The 16,269-nt window shown below is 43.8% G+C and overlaps 1 protein-coding gene across 3 annotated transcripts in view; it reads left to right on the forward strand.

The window, feature by feature from the left end:
- The window catches only part of PYGB (glycogen phosphorylase B), a 51,630-nt gene that overhangs the window by 11,479 nt on the left and 23,882 nt on the right, over positions 1-16,269 (forward strand). The window contains exons 2-4 of one of the 3 annotated variants that reach the window (XM_070947851.1): positions 9,997-10,098; positions 13,118-13,196; positions 13,863-13,966. In XM_070947851.1, coding sequence (XP_070803952.1) covers positions 9,997-10,098; positions 13,118-13,196; positions 13,863-13,966 — 285 coding nt within the window. Of the gene's footprint in view, positions 1-1,773; positions 1,786-9,996; positions 10,099-13,117; positions 13,197-13,862; positions 13,967-16,269 lie in introns of all 3 variants that reach the window. The other 2 variants (XM_070947860.1, XM_070947870.1) reach the window with 2 other exon arrangements.

Here is a 16,269-nt window from a genome sequence, read left to right on the forward strand (position 1 = left end):
AAACCCATCATAAAATCAGGACAGCCCGGCTAACTGAAAGAAGTAGGTTTTAAGGGCCCGACGAAAAGTCCGGAGGTCTGGGATCACTCGTATCTCTGGGGGTAGATTGTTCCAGAGGGTAGGTGCCACCACAGAGAAGGCTCTCCCCCTGGGGGTCGCCAGCCGACATTGTCTGGCCGACGGCACCCTGACAAGGCCTTCTCTGTGGGAGCGAACTGGCCGGTGGGAGGCAATTGGTGGCAGAAGATGGTCCCGTAAGTACCCCGGCCCTAAGCCATGGAGCGCTTTAAAGGTGATCACCAACACCTTGAAGTGCACCCGGAAGTCCACCGGAAGACAATGCAGCTCGCGCAGGAGAGGAGTCACATGGGAGCGCCCCATCGCTCTCATAATCCCCCGCGTGGCCGCATTCTGCACCAGTTGGAGCCTCCGGGTGCACCCCAAGGGGAGCCCCATGTAGAGAGCGTTACAATAGTCCAGACGAGAAATGACGAGTGCTTGAGTGACTGTGCATAGGGAGTCCCCATCCAGAAAAGGGCGCAACTGGCGTATCAGGCGAACCTGATAGAAAGCCCCCTTGGCCACGGCCGTCATATGCTCTTCTAAAGACAGCCGTGCATCCAGGAGGACGCCCAAGTTGCGAGCCCGTTCCGTAGGGGCCAATGATTCACCCCCAATAACCAGCAATGGCGCCAGCTGGCTATACCGGGACGCCAGCAGCCACAGCCACTCGGTCTTGGAAGGGTTGAGTCGAAGCCTGTTTCTCCCCATCCAGACCCGCACGACCTCCAGGCACTGGGACATCATTTCCAAGGCATCGTTGGGATGGTCTGGGGTGGAGATGTACAGCTGAGTATCATAAGCGTACTGATGGAACTCCACCCCAAAACCATGGATGATCTCACCCAGTGGCTTCACATAAATGTTGAACAGAAGGGGCGAGAGGACCAACCCTTGTGGCACCCCACAAACAAGGCGCCTCGGGGTTGACCGCTGCCCCCCTGTCAACACAGATTGCGACCGGTCGGAGAGATAGGAGGAGAACCACCGCAAGACGGTGCCCCCCACTCCCAGTCCCTCCAGCCGGCGCAACATGATACCATGGTCGATGGTATCAAAAGCCGCTGAGAGATCTAACAGGACCAGGATAGAGGAATAACCCCTTCCCCGAGCCCTCCAGAGACCATCCACCAACACGACCAATGTCGTTTCCGTGCTGTACCCAGGTCTGAAACTGGACTGGAGTGGATCTAAATAGACAGCTTCATCCAGGTACTGGGGAAGCTGTCGCGCCACCACACTCTCAACAACCTTCGCAATAAAGTGAAGGTTGGAAACTGGACGATAGTTAGCCAAAACAGCCGGGTCCAGGGAGGGCTTCTTGAGGAGGGGCCTCACAACCGCCTCTTTTAAGGCGGCCGGCAAGACACCCTCACTCAAAGAGGCATTAATAATCCCCTGGAGCCAGCCTCGTGTAACCTCCCGGGAAGCCAGCACCAACCAGGAGGGAAATGGGTCCAATAAACATGTGGTCGCGTTCAGCCATCCCAAGATCCTGTCCACGTCCTCGGGAGCCACAGGATCGAACTCCTCCCAGATAACACTCTCAAGGCCTGCCTCAGTCATCTCGTCTGAACTAACCCAGTCAGCGGCTAAGTCTTCCCGAGTCTGAGTTATTTTATCATCCAGATACTGTACAAAATCCTCAGCTCGGCCCTGCAAGGGGTCATCCCGTGCTCCCAGATGGAGAAGGGAGTGGGTCACCCTAAACAGGGCGGCTGGGCGGTTATCTGATGACGCAATAAGAGTGGCAAAATAGCTAGATTTCGCCGCTTTTATCGCCACTAGGTAGGTCTTAATATGAGACCTTACCAGTGTCAAGTCAGATTTGGATCGGCTGGCCCTCCAATCGCTCTCTAGGCGTCTTTTCCGGCGCTTCATCTCCCTCAGCTCTTCGGAGAACCAAGGAGCTAAGTGAGTTTGGTGCCGGGTCAGAGGCCGCAAAGGCATGACACGATCCAAAGCCCCGGCGGCTGCACTATCCCAGGCGGCCACCAGGTCTTCAGCCGGGTCATGAACCAGAGTCTCAGGAAATGGTCCAAGCTCCATCTGGAACCTATCAGGATCCATCAGGTGCCTGGGGCGGAACCACCTGGTCGGCTCCGCCTCCCTGCGATGGGGTGCGGCAGTCAGAAAGTCAAGTTGAAGGAGCGAGTGGTCAGACCATGACAAGGGTTCAATGCCTATATCCCCTGTATCAAGGCCACTCAACCACTGACCAGAGATAAAAACAAAGTTCAGAGTGTGTCCACCTATGTGAGTAGGGCCATGAATTACTTGGGTCAGGTCCATGGCCGTCATGGAAGCCATGAACTCCCGAGCTACCTCAGATGTTTCACCGATAGATGGCAGATTGAAATCCCCCATGACCACAAGTCTAGGGGTATCAGCCGCCACCTCGGCTATGACGTTGAGAAGTTCGGGCAGGGTTGTTGCCACGTGGCAGGGAGCCAGGTACGTGATCAACAAACCCATCTGGACCTCACGACCCCACTTCACAAAAAGGGACTCACATCCGGCTATCTGAGGTACAGTGGTCTCCCTCGGATCAAGACCTTCTCTTAGAATGACCGCTACCCCCCTCCCGCCCCTGCCCTGAGCTCTTGGCTGATGAAATGCACGGAAGCCTGGTGGGCACATATCCACGAGGGGAACCCCCCCTCATGGCCCAACCAGGTCTCCGTAATGCCTGCCAGGTCCGCTCCCCCCTCCTGAATAAGGTCACAAATGGGGGGGGCTTATTTACTATGGACCTGGCATTACACAACAACAGCCAGAGACTCGGGCCCTGGGACTCTGAGCAGCCTGGGGAACGGGAAGAGCTAAGGGGACCGGGGCATGCAATCGCTCGAAGTAGCAAGCGCGTGCCCCCACCACACGATACGGCCCCCTGCTCCCGCCATACCTGCCCCTCCCACTCAGCGTATTAATAGAGAAGCCCTCAGCAGAGGGCATTCTAACAGCCCTCTTTCCCCCAGAGTCCATACCCCCCGTGGCACCATTAACTGCTGGGCCAGTCCCCATCCCCTGTGGGTTTTCCCCCAAACCCACATAACCTTCCCACCCTCTGGAACCCCTTAAAAGTCTATTTAAAAATGTCCTTTAAAAACCCCTCAAACCCCTTTTTGCGACATGCCACCTCTCGGGGTCCCAAAACCCGTCATTAAGGTGGGCCCTCGATAACATAGAGGGCCAAGCCTGTGAGAGGGGGGAATCTTGCAGCGTAAGAAGCTTAGCCCTAGAGTACATTCGAACACTGGAATGGTAATACAGATGTGGCCTAGACATGGCTTAGGGGTCTATAATGATGGTCTCAAACGTCCAGGAAGCAAGACTAAATTAACCGGAAGACTCACTACTACCCTCTCACGGTAATGGGCAGGAGTCCTCATGTTCTGTCCAACTGAGGGAGATATTCAAGCCACCCTCTCACGGTGGTTGGGCATCCTAATCAAGACAAGTTGGAAAAGTCCAGAACCACCCTCTCACAGTGGTTTGGCCCTATTGGCCCTGAAAAGATGAGCATCCCATCAGCGGTGAACGTAGTATGGAACCGGCTCCATCAATCCTCCCGTAACAGTCTTGTCTTCCATGCAGCCAGGAAACAGGACAAAAAACAGAGCCAGGTCCCAAGCTCCGGGGTAAGAAAGTCCACATTGACCGATAGGCCGATAACAGGGCCAGAAAAAAAGGGGGAGCAGGGGAAGAGGCCATCCATAGCGACCCAATGCCTGAGCCGTCCACCAGCCTCTCCAACCCCTGGTCTTTCCACGCAACCCCCTTATCATGTCAGCCATGCGTCCTTCAGCCCCTGAGCACAATGGGTTTGACTCCCCCATTTTAATGCCGAGGCTCGATGTTCCTCTCCTCTCCTCCAACGCCAACAGCTGTCCAGCACCGTCATCAGCCACCACCGCCCTCGACTTGGTTATCGCGCAGCAGCCGCCATTGCTGCCACAGCGTCGTCATCGGCGCCAGCCACACCCGGACTCCCAGCATACCCTAGCACCCCCTGGAACGTCCAAAAAACTTCCAGGGGTATCGAGGGCCAGGAGGCAGCTCCCTGGGCATCACCGCCGCCGCCGCCAACGCTCCGGCCGCCGCCACCTCGGCCAAACAGGAAGGAGAAACGGCGGAGCCGATGCGGCCAGGCCGTCGGCGTTCTTCCTCGGCATTCTTCCACCCGCGGCGCCGTTTTCCACTCACTTCTCCCCAGCCGCGGGATTCCGGAGGGCAAAAAAGTCCTCATCAGGCTGGGGAGAGACTCCTCAAGCTGGGAAAGGGGTTGCCGATGTTCATGGCAGCCCCAAAAGACCCCTACCAGTCCGCGAACCACCCATCCCTAGATGCAACTTAGGCAGGCGTCGCCATCTTGGGGCATGCGCAGAAGCTTAATTGCTTAAAATATATACATATACATGTGTGTGTGTCTCTTAAGCAGCATGAATAATGTCCCTCAAATTTAATAATGCCATAATTTCAAACCAGATTGGATTTGATAACAAATGGTTCTTGCAATTGTACAAGGGTTGCTTATAAAATCAGTAAGAGAAAATATGGTTATGAGAAAAAATGGCATTGAGGAAGGATTGAAACATGCAATGTATGTTCCATAAAGGAGGCAGTCAGAACACTGACATATAAAACAATATTTCTCAACCTTGGCCACTTTAAGATGTATGGATTTCAGCTCCCAGAATTCTGGGAGTTTAAGAGAGGGAAGTCCCCTCATCTTAAAAGTTGCTGGGATTGAGAAACACTGCCTTAAAATGTCCTAATTTCTTTCTGAGAAACTCTGAAAATTTTCAACACTTTCCAAGAGCATATAAGAATTTTCCCAACGACTTAAATAGGCGTCTAGATTTTAGTGTTGAGGGTTATCACTCAGCCTGACCTTTGCTGGTGATTAATGGTTTTGACAGGGATAATAGACTAGTCTTCTGCAAAAATAAATAAACGTGGTTCATTTGGACACCCATTTAAATGAACTACAAAGCTGTGTTCAAAATCACTTGAACTGAATAGGCCTTTCATTCCTTCTGTTCCTCAAACCTGCTGCAGTAATTAGCATTATCCTTTTATTTATAGCTATTTATAGCCATTGCTTTTACCTGAGGCAGTGCCACCCTCCCATATGGCCATTGCTGATCTGTTGCCTTTCATATATACTAAATAAACATAATCACATCAGATAGTTGATATATTTTGCACTAGCTAGTCCTATTCTTGCCCACTCTTCTTTTGTCTCCTCTGCTGGTGTTCTTCCGTGTACAGCCATGTCGCCAAGAACTTGCCATTTTCATTCGCTTGGAGGTCCTTTATTCCCATTTCTGGAAAGCTCTTCATATTTCTCTGGCCAGAAGGTAGAACTCTGGCTGAGTCGAGGTTATACCTTATAGTAGCACCTTCCACTTAAATCCTTGTACAGAAGGTTTTTTTCCCCCTCAGCTTGAGTGTGTGAATGGCAAGAACTATGGATGTTGACAGCTAGAAATTAACAGGGTTAATTTTTTTGGTCTTACCTTATGCCTTATGTGTTCTTTCAACATATGGAAGGGTGTGTGGGAGTGGGGTTAACTTGAAACTTCCTATTGTAATTTTAATTGCTATAAGCTGTCCTATATGGTGAGTTATTACTTGACCAAGGGGGAACACATGATTGGGTGCATAATAATAAATGACTCCACAACATTCATCTGTGCAAAGAAACTATGGTCAGAATTTACCATTTATGAAAAAGGGAAAAGAAACAATTAACTACCAACATACATCAGTGCACTCATTGGGCTTAATTCCCAGGAAAAGATATACTTCAATATATGCAGCCCAGATGTAGGAGAAAGAGAGGCAGAGCCTGGGGTGGAGTCAAGAGAGGAATCAGTCTGGAGTCCCAAATGGTCCAAATTCAGCTGCTGTTTAATTCTGTTAACTCTTGTCTAGCACCAATTTAGTGTTTACCATTACTTGACTGGAATAGGTACTAGCAATAAATCAACTTAACTGGAGCTTAATGTAGTGGTCCTGATTCTTTGCAACTGGCACTGGGTTTAAAAATCAGAACAAAGGTCCAGACAAAAATGCAGAATGTAGATTTGATCAGCCAACTTTCTCTTAGTTTTCCTAGCATTAAGTACACTTCAAGATATGAAAGGAGGAAAAATGGAGTCATCCCAATACCAGAAATTTTCACTCTCAGCTTCTTCACAAATCTTAGCCTTTCTGCTTAAATCTAATAAATATTTCAGAATGGCTGAAGGGATCTATTTCCGTTGATTTTATTTTCTTTCCCCAGGATGAGATTTATGTTTAGTTACTTGCAATATTGGGGCGGCACAGTGGCTTGGCAGTTAAATGCTGGGCTTGTTGGCTGGAAAGCCGGCAGCTCAGGTTTGAGACCTGAGCGCCACGTAATGGGGTGAGCTCCTGTCCTTGCCCCAACTGTTGCCAACCTAGCAATTCAAAAGCATGCAAATGCAAGTAGATAAATAGGTACCACTACAGTGGGAAGATAGCAGTGCTCTGTGACGTCATACTGGCCACATGACCCCAGAAATTTCTTCAGACAGCACTGATTCAATAGCCTTGAAATGGAGATGAGTACCATCCCCTGTAGTCAGCAATGACTAGCGGAGTAAAATCTAAAGGGACTCCTTATCTTTTACTTAAAATATCATCCTCCTTTAAGAGCCTTGCTAAATCAAGTTACATTTCCAATCAAAGAAAGAAAACAGACACAGTTGGCATAGTTCTAAGCCTAGGAAATATTGATACCATCATTAGTATATTGATCATTTTCTTAAAGGAGAAGACTAAATAATTCTGCCTTTATTCCCTTGACCTTTATTTGCAGGCAGGCTGTCTGTAGTTTTCATCCCTTTGAGCTCAGACTATCATATTAGATAGAGCCTAATAGATTAAAAAACCCGTATTGCAGACAATTCGTTGGTAGCATTTTCCTGAATGATCTCTATCATTATTGTACACTCAGGCACCACACTGACCTTGACGTTGCTTAGCTAGCCATATATTATCTTCTATTGCATCTTGCATGAGCAAAAATGCTCCCATTTTTCCTTCAGAACTCATTGCTGGTCATACTAATCCAAGGTTGAGTATTAAAAATACATTACAACATTGTAGCCCAGGCTTTGCAACATGAAAAACGATACCTGCTATATCGTGTGCAAAGTATATGTAAATTATTACTTATTACAGGTTACTCTCACCTGTAGATTAGAGCGGTCAGGGCAGAACAATTGACAGACATTTTCTGTTTATTTACTTTTTACTTAAGTATTTATATCCTGCATGTATAGAACACTTTTCACTTTGAGGAAAAAAAGTGGCTCATATACAGGCTTCCCATTAATTTTATTCCCACAACACATTAGATTATGATCAGATAGAGTTGGTGGATCAAAGTCCTGGCTGAAGTCTGTAGTCAAATGGAACTGGATCTTTCTGGTCCAAGTCTAACCCCTGAGACGGGTGAAATCTACTTACCTTCCTTAACAGTTCAGAAGCGCACACACCCCATGCACGCGCACACCTGCGCATGTGCAAAAGCTGCTGTGCATGCGCAGAAGGTAAAAAAACATTACTTCCTGGTTAAAACCAGGAAGTAATGACACCCAGGTAGCGATGGCTACCGGATCGCCAAACCACAGTGAAAAATCGCTACCAGATCAGGCGATCCTGTCCGATCTGGGAGCATTTCACCCCTGCCGTGAGACCTTTAAACATTCAGGCTTTGGAATAATGACCTTGAATATCCTGTTTTTATAGATCTGTGAAAGTTGCTTTTAAAAATATAAAGTTAGGTCCTTTAGGTCTTAAAATATGCTTAAGAATACCAGAAAATTTTCTATACATTTGATGATGATGATGTTATCCATTCAGTTGTGTCTGACTCTTGGTGATTCTATGGTCTGCCACATCTTCCGATCTTGCACTACTTCTTTGAGTTTTTTGTACCTTCTTTGTACCTATGTCTTCAGTATTTCAAATTATCAAGGTTTGTGGATGTTTCTATTTGGACTCTAATGAATAGATCAAGACCTTTTTTGTTCATGGAGATGTCCAAAAGGAATGTTATGTTCCTTGATGGACAGACGAATCTACACTTGGTATGCAGGTATGAATTGCCGATACGCTTAGTTTGTTAACATGTAAGTTAAGTGATTCTTCAACAAAGAAATGAAGAAAATGACTTTTAATTAATTTAGTCAATTTGGGGCGAGGAGTTGTTATATTTATCACACATATTTCCAGCCCTTTCCCTCTTTTTTAACACTTCCCAGTCCAATGGGAAGAATGGGTAAATATGTAAAATATGTAAAAGGGCTTGAGACGAAGTCAGCAGAATAATCCCCCATCCAAAAAAACCTCCTCCAAAATGGGTCCAAATTAGGTATGGCAGGTGAAGCTAGCAAAAGATTGAACTTGTAAATGGGTCAGATCCTACCAAACATTGCAGAGAAAACTTTCTTGAAAAAACAACCCGAAGTATTGCTACAGGATTGGCAACCTGTCAACTCCATTCTAAGCCCCCTTAGTTATGTCACCCAGAATATACAGTCAACTCTGGCCTTCCCAGGACACATATACATACCAGTTCACATAAATCCATGATGACGAACCTATGGCACGCGTGCGACAGGTGGCATGCATAGCCATATCAGTGGGCACACCAGCTCAGCTCTGGCGCGAATGCTGATTTTCGGGCGTTCTGGGCCCACCAGAAGTAGGGAAACAGGATGTTTCCTGCCTCCGGAGGGTCTGGGTGGGGGTGGGGAAGGCCCGTTTTTCTTTCTCACCTGGCTCCAGAGCCTCTCTATGTATCTGGGGAGGGCGAAAACAGAGGCTCTGGAGGTATCTGGGGACAGCAGAAAACGTCACTTCCTGTCCAACCAGAAGTTGGGAAATGGGCCGTTTCAGGCCTCCGAGGGGGTGGGGAAGGCTGTTTTCGCCCTCCCCAGATGCATAGAGAGGATCTGGAGCCAAGTGGGAAAGAAAAACGGGCCTACCGGGCCATCGTGTGCCAGGAGCAGGGGGAGGGGGGTTGTGCATGCAGGGCGGGGCGCATAGAATTATGGGTGTGGGCATGCACGCAGGCAAACCTCCCCCACCTCCTCCTGGCATGCAATGGCAAAAAGGTTAGCCATCACTGACATAAATGAATCAAGGGGAAAGAATAGGAATACCCGTGTAAACAGCACATTCAAACCTGACCTGATTGGATTCTCAGACACCCACACAATGCGTATACCTATGCACAGACCCACAGAGGGAACATATATGCAGGGAAGGTATTTTTCCAGGTTGCTGAAATGTAGCTGCAATCTTGTGCTTTTATGGAATCTACAGTACAGAATATACAATAGCCCTGTCTTAGTCGGCAAAAATGAAATGAAGGGTTTCTTGGTGGTTCCAAAGTGGAGTCTGTGTGATGCATTGGCTGGAACGTTGGCTGAGACTAGCGAGACACTGGTTCCAATCAGGGTGGAAATTCACTTACCTTCCCTACTGGTTCGCAAATGTGTGTGCATTGTAGTCTGCGCATGCGCAAAACCTTCTGTGCATGCACAGAGGCTGAAAATCATCGCAAAAAAGGGACGTCATGATGTCCGCACGGGTGGGTGGAGCTTTGTGCACGATCTGTATCGCACGATCCGGATAGAACCGGCTGAATTTCACCACTGGTTCAAATCCCCACTGAAGCATAGGATAAGTCTACACTAGTCATTTCTCTCAATCCCACTGACCTCAAAAGTGGATTTGAGGATGAAATAGGAGAGATACAAATATTACAGATATTTTTCCTAGGCTTTCTGTAAGGTTTACATAATATAAATGGACTTGTTGCCTACTACATGGCTCAGGGTGCAAAACATATTAGACTGTATAAACTCTGTCTTTTTTTCTCTGCTTTCCTAGCGTATTTATTACCTGTCTCTGGAATTCTACATGGGCCGAACACTTCAGAATACGATGGTGAACCTGGGTCTGCAGAATGCCTGTGATGAAGCTATTTATCAGGTGTGTTCCACCTTTGGTACTCTTCAATTTGTGTACGTAAGGAAGCAGGAGGTGTTTATAATATTTTTATGGACAGTTCATAAATGATGTTAAAATTCAGAAAATCTCAGTTTTTGTATTTTTAAGAAAAGCTTCTTTCCTTCCTAGTTTTTAAGGAAAATATAAAATATAAAAATGTGCTTTCTTTTACACATTTAATAATGTGCCATGAGCCTTTAAAATAGCGGGGCATTGATCGGATTGTGAAAAGCAACAAATTGACAAAACAGCCTGGGTGATACCTGAGCATTATGTAGATAGCATTTAATTTTACAATATCAGCTTTGAAGATTAAATCTAGTTAATTATGTAATCCTATTTTTAATGGAAAATAATTTCAATTTTAATAATTTCACAACGAAAGGATGGTCTGCATATAAGAGTCAATATAATGATTCAGCAAATCAGGTTAAAGGGTTTATAACACCAGAGAATCATAGGTGCTTTCTTTTGCAAATTAGGTGAATATAAGTTCCTAAAAAGCTTTCTTCCTCTGGTTCTAGTGGTAACAGAATAGAAATTAAACTCAGAATCTGTAAGATACAAAATGAAACAAGGAAGGAAATTAGCAAATCATTAGCAATCACATTCCTTTAAATTTGGATATAAAATAAGAGCTACAAATTTCTGTACTGTACACACAGCCCAGCTAACATTGCAGATATCTTACTTATGTTACTGGGATCTCTTCAATATTTGCTGCTAATCTACTGATTCATAAATTGAAGAAAATGGACAGATTTGAGCATAATGCCAAGCTACTTTTGTATTTTAAACTTCCGATCACATTTCACCCTCCCCAAAACCATCAGATAAACTTTAATTTGTTCGATTTCTTGTTATTCCATCCCTAATCTTGAAGGATTAATCCATAGCCTTTGAGAGTAGAGCATTCTTCCTTACAAACCCTAACTTTTATTTGTTCAAAAGGAACGCCAAGGCATATTTTATACAATAATTGATGAGCCTTATTTCACAATGCAAATACACCATTTCTCTCTCTCTCCTTTTTCTCACTCTCATCACAATACTCTTATCTGTTTGATATTCTGGATGCAAACGATATTAATAAAGAGCCTGATCATTTTTTAGAGCTTTGTAAGGTTTCAGTCTAATCCGCCCACAGCACTTCTTTAAATGTTTATTGCTGAAGACAGTATGACTCATGGATTCCAGGCCTTTTGGCAGAGATGCTAATGTGATTTAGCCCTGGACAGTTACCTTGCTATCAAATTCACAAAGAGCCAGATTTTCTTTCTGGGCAAGGAGAAGTTGTTTTGTTTGGAAAGAAATCAATTAACATTTCCATGGTGAGAATGTTCACCATGGAAAATGAAAAAATCAAGGTACTATCAGCAACCCAAACGATAGACCTATGAGATCCGTGATCAGATTTCCAGACAGTTTAGGTTTTGGTTAAAAGCAATTGAAAGGGAAGAGAGGATGCTCATTCTTGGTCTAAACTCAAGAATTGGGGAGGTGTGAAAATTAGCAGCTTTCCCATGCCTTCCCTAATTTAAATTGGATCTGAATCTATTAGTGGTGCTAGGAGAAAATTCAGCTATCCATTTCTTCTCCTCTCCTCTCCTCTCCTCTCCTCTCCTCTCCTCTCACCATATTAGGTTTCCCACCAGAAATAGTTGTGGATGTTTTCTCTAACTTTCGGCTAGCAATGTAAGCAGGGAGCAATTAAGATCTGGATGAAAAGGAGGGGAAAAATTAACTTCCCTCTTGTTCTAATTAAAAGTCGGACCTTCAGATCGGACTTCTGTATCTCCACTTGCTTTGTCCTCAGTTCCACATGAGCAACCATAAGTAATCCATGTATAATTTCAAAGAGTTTGAAAAAGCAAGAGTTGAAAGTTCTGCAGCCACTGATAGGAATGGCATCAACAAAAAGAGCAGAGATTACAGCAGATCCTAAGGGAAATATGAAAGAGGACCTTGGTAGAAATAAAGGAATATTTTATTTTAAACTGCAGTACATTAAACGTGATTAGATCAGGCTGTGGGCATATTGTTTTGTTTTCCAAAATAAGCTTTCTAAGTCTAGCTGCCCCTTAGATGTATTTCATGACAGGCTACCTATATCATAGATCTGAGTTAACATTTCATCTCAAGTGAAATACCCACTGGATGATCTTGGCTCAGTCTCTCAACCTGATTTATCTCTCAGGGTTATTGATAGGGTCAATCCTGATAATACAAATGTGCATTTCCCAAATCAACAGATGACTAGATTCAGATGTGATAGGTAAATTCTGTTGGAGTCCATCAGTTGGACAAGGGAGACACTGATGCTTTACTACTTCCCAGCTGGGAGTAACCACCATTCAGTTAGAACACCAAATTTCTACCCAACTAATCAGCCTGTGCAATTTTGAAATCTTACATTTTGAAATATTTTATTTAATTTTGAATTACATTGTGAAGTAAGATATAGCTAATTTTATTATCATTGCTGATGTAAATCATTTTCTTTTTCATTCGCTGATAAAGTAACAATCCAGGATTGACCATATTGATTAAAGTTTGCTCTGACTTATTAAAGGTGATTTGAACGAATTAACTAAATCTGATTAATAAATATTTTAAATAGTTCCAATAAAAACAGTGCTAAGAAACCTATTTAGCTTTGGGGGGTGTATTTTCCCAGGAAATGTGTCAGAGGTTGAGAGACTATGTCCTCTTTTTAAATCTTATCAGAAAAGGGACAAACACTGGAAGTGAGATGATTTTAAGGTATTTCACACAAACAGATATTCATTCTTTCAGTGGCCTTAAATTTTTCAATGTTCATAAAAAGCATAGAAATCCAACCTAAATTATAGAGTGTAGAAATGAACTTTACTCCAAGATTAGAAAGAAGCAGAGTTCTTCTTCCTTTGACAGAAGGCTAGAATGAGAGAAATTGCAAATTCCAAGTAGAAAACTTTAAATTTCATGGTATTTTCTGTCTTTTGCTTACTCCTCCCAATAGCTTGGCCTTGACTTAGAAGAGTTGGAAGAGATTGAGGAAGATGCTGGCCTTGGCAATGGAGGACTGGGGCGTCTAGCAGGTGAGCAGTGACCATTGATGAGAAGATGCCAGTACGTTTCTACAGAGGAAGACCATTTGTATTGCAGTCAGAGGGATAAGAGGATTCAGAGAAAATGAGGTGGAGTGTAGCGCTGATAAAATAGGATGCAGAGTTGGAAAGGCTCTCTGTTAACCAATTGCCTTGTTAAGCTTCTTGCTGATGTGAGTGTGAGAAGCTGAATTCTTCTTGTCAGACTTTGTCAGCGTGGCTGCACTTAGATTGTTCTACACGGAGCTGTAACAAGCTTTGATAAAATGCAGACCTGTTTGCAATGTTTTTATAGAATTTATATTATATGAATTAAAGTGTTGAAACTTACTTTTTTTTAACCTAGTAATAATCTTTACATAACAACTCTGAAACCTGATTGTACAGTATATGCCTGAATATATGGGGATTGGGGGTGAGAAAAAGTGCCTTTACTAAGGCCATTTTGTGAGTTCATGGAAAAGCTGAAATAAAGACCTTTCATGTCTTTAGCTCAATCTCTTAGCCACTATTCCACTCCCGTCCCTCATTTGTAATGGGGGTGGGGTGGGTGGGTTGCAGTCTTACAAACACAAACACACTGTATCAGTAAGAGCTGCTTGACTGGGTGTTTATTTCTGTCGGGCAATAACATGTGTTGTTTCTTCTCCATAACAGCTTGCTTTCTGGACTCTATGGCAACACTGGGGCTTGCAGCCTATGGCTATGGGATCCGTTATGAATTCGGCATTTTTAATCAAAAGATTGTCAATGGCTGGCAGGTGAGAGAAAGATCACCTTTATTTCTATCTGTCTTGTCAGGTACTCCTAGTGATAATCAAGCTTGAGAGAGGACTTTGATGGTAGCTAAAGCTTGTTCAAAGCCTTAGGGAAAAACATCAGGAAGGAATGTCAGTTTTGTAAGTCTACTATCTGAGAATCTTTTAATCATAGATATCCAAAATTGAAGCCAAGTCTTATCTGTAGACAAAGGCTATACAGGTAATCCTTGTTTAACAACCATTAGTTCACTGATAGTTCAAACTTACGATGGTGCTGAACAAATGGTACTTATGACTGATCTTTGTACTTGCAGTGGTCACAGCATCCTGACTGTCACGTCATTATGATCCAGGCACTTAGTAATCAGCTTGCGATTATGTGCTGCCTTTTTCCACAGTCATGCAATTGACTTTTGCAATCTTCGTAACCAGCTTCTAACAAACAACGTCAGTGGGGAAGCTGGCGGGGGCTCACAAATAGTGACTATGTGAGATCATGTTTAATGAGGGCACAGGATTTGCTTAATGACGGCAACTGGAAGTGCCAGAACTGCCATTGCTAAGCAGTGTAGTCACACAATGTCATGTTTTGTGACCACATCACTTAGCAACAGAACTTCTGATCCCAATTACTGTTATTAAGAAAAGACTATCTATACTTTATTGCTGGCGGGGGCTCACAAATAGTGACTATGTGAGATCATGTTTAATGAGGGCACAGGATTTGCTTAATGACGGCAACTGGAAGTGCCAGAACTGCCATTGCTAAGCAGTGTAGTCACACAATGTCATGTTTTGTGACCACATCACTTAGCAACAGAACTTCTGATCCCAATTACTGTTATTAAGAAAAGACTATCTATACTTTATTGCCAAGGAGGGGTCCTACCTCAGAAAAAATGCAGTGCCAAGTGAAGTCAGTGGGGACTTCTCAAGTGGTCCCTCATTGTGGAGCTGTTTTGGATTACTTCTTTTAATTAAAGAGACTGAGGTTGCATTAATCACATTACCTCTACGGATGGAGTAACTAACTTGTGTGCATCCACTTGTTAGGCTGCAGCTCCTGTGAAGTGGCCATGCTGACTAAAAGTCATAACACCATTGAGTTTGGACAGAGCCACTTAGGTAATCAAGTCTAACCTTCAACAGTGCAGGATTATAGATTCAGCTTGAACATATCCAGTGAAGGTTAACCCATTACTCTGGAAAGTGGGTCTTCTATCAAATTAATATAAACTGAAATTAACCTGTAGAGGCAGCTGTATGTTGACTCATCCTTACATAGGTCCACAAAACATATTTCACAACTAGCTCTTGTAAGAAATTAGCATTGCCAGTTATAAGCACTAGATACAGCAGCTGATGGAGCTTGGTGAACACTAGTATCCTAGGTTAGCTATTGTTCATAAGGGCAAGTTTGAGAAATCTTGTGGAAAAGCCTGATGTGCCCCATATTTAACAGGTTATCCTATGGATTACTAGCATCATAAAATGCTACTGTCATGATGCAGACTTTGAAGCTATGTAGGTGAACTTAGGAACCATAATATAATAAAATTAATGCTGGCAGCATCTTCTAAGATTTTAATTTTTAAATTGTCATAGTTCGTGCACTGAGAAAAATATATAAAATATTTTCATTATAAGTGGGTTTGTTGGAGATGCTGTTATATGCAGCCATTTTAATGTTTTTTCATATTTATTCCTCACAACGTAACTCATTACTACATTACTACATTACTGCAACTCACTACATTACTACTAACATGTGCAGTTACTAAAATTTCTCCATTCATTTTTTCATCTTTTGTAAACATTCTACCAAGAAACATAAATACATATTCTTATTTATATTTTGCCATTTATGTACAACTGGCAATTGTTCATTCCAATTTCCCTGTCAGACATACCTCCTGTAGTCAGATACACTTATTTTCAAATGCATTCTCCTCATCATGTCATAAAATCATCTCTAATGTTTGCTACTATTATTCAGGTTCTCTGACAACAACATAGCACACAAAGGTACACACACATTCATGTCCCCAACTGACCCACCTCTAACAACACCAGAAGCTTTCCTTTATACTGTACATTTATTCCAAGACATAACCTATCCTTGTCTTAATCCATGTGCAGTGTTGAACCATTTGTTAAACATTCTATCCATTCTCATACATGCTTTATTTCTATTACATGCTACTCTTACTGCACTTAGGAATCAACTTTCAACTGTGTATTTGTACAAAGAATTCCTACCGTGGTGGTGCAGTGATTAGAATGTAGTATTGCAGGCTAATTCT

Source organism: Pituophis catenifer, unplaced genomic scaffold (assembly GCF_029215685.1).
Source record: "Pituophis catenifer annectens isolate HBS135680 unplaced genomic scaffold, rPitCat1.0.hap2 SCAF_1, whole genome shotgun sequence".
NCBI lineage: Eukaryota > Metazoa > Chordata > Lepidosauria > Squamata > Colubridae > Pituophis > Pituophis catenifer.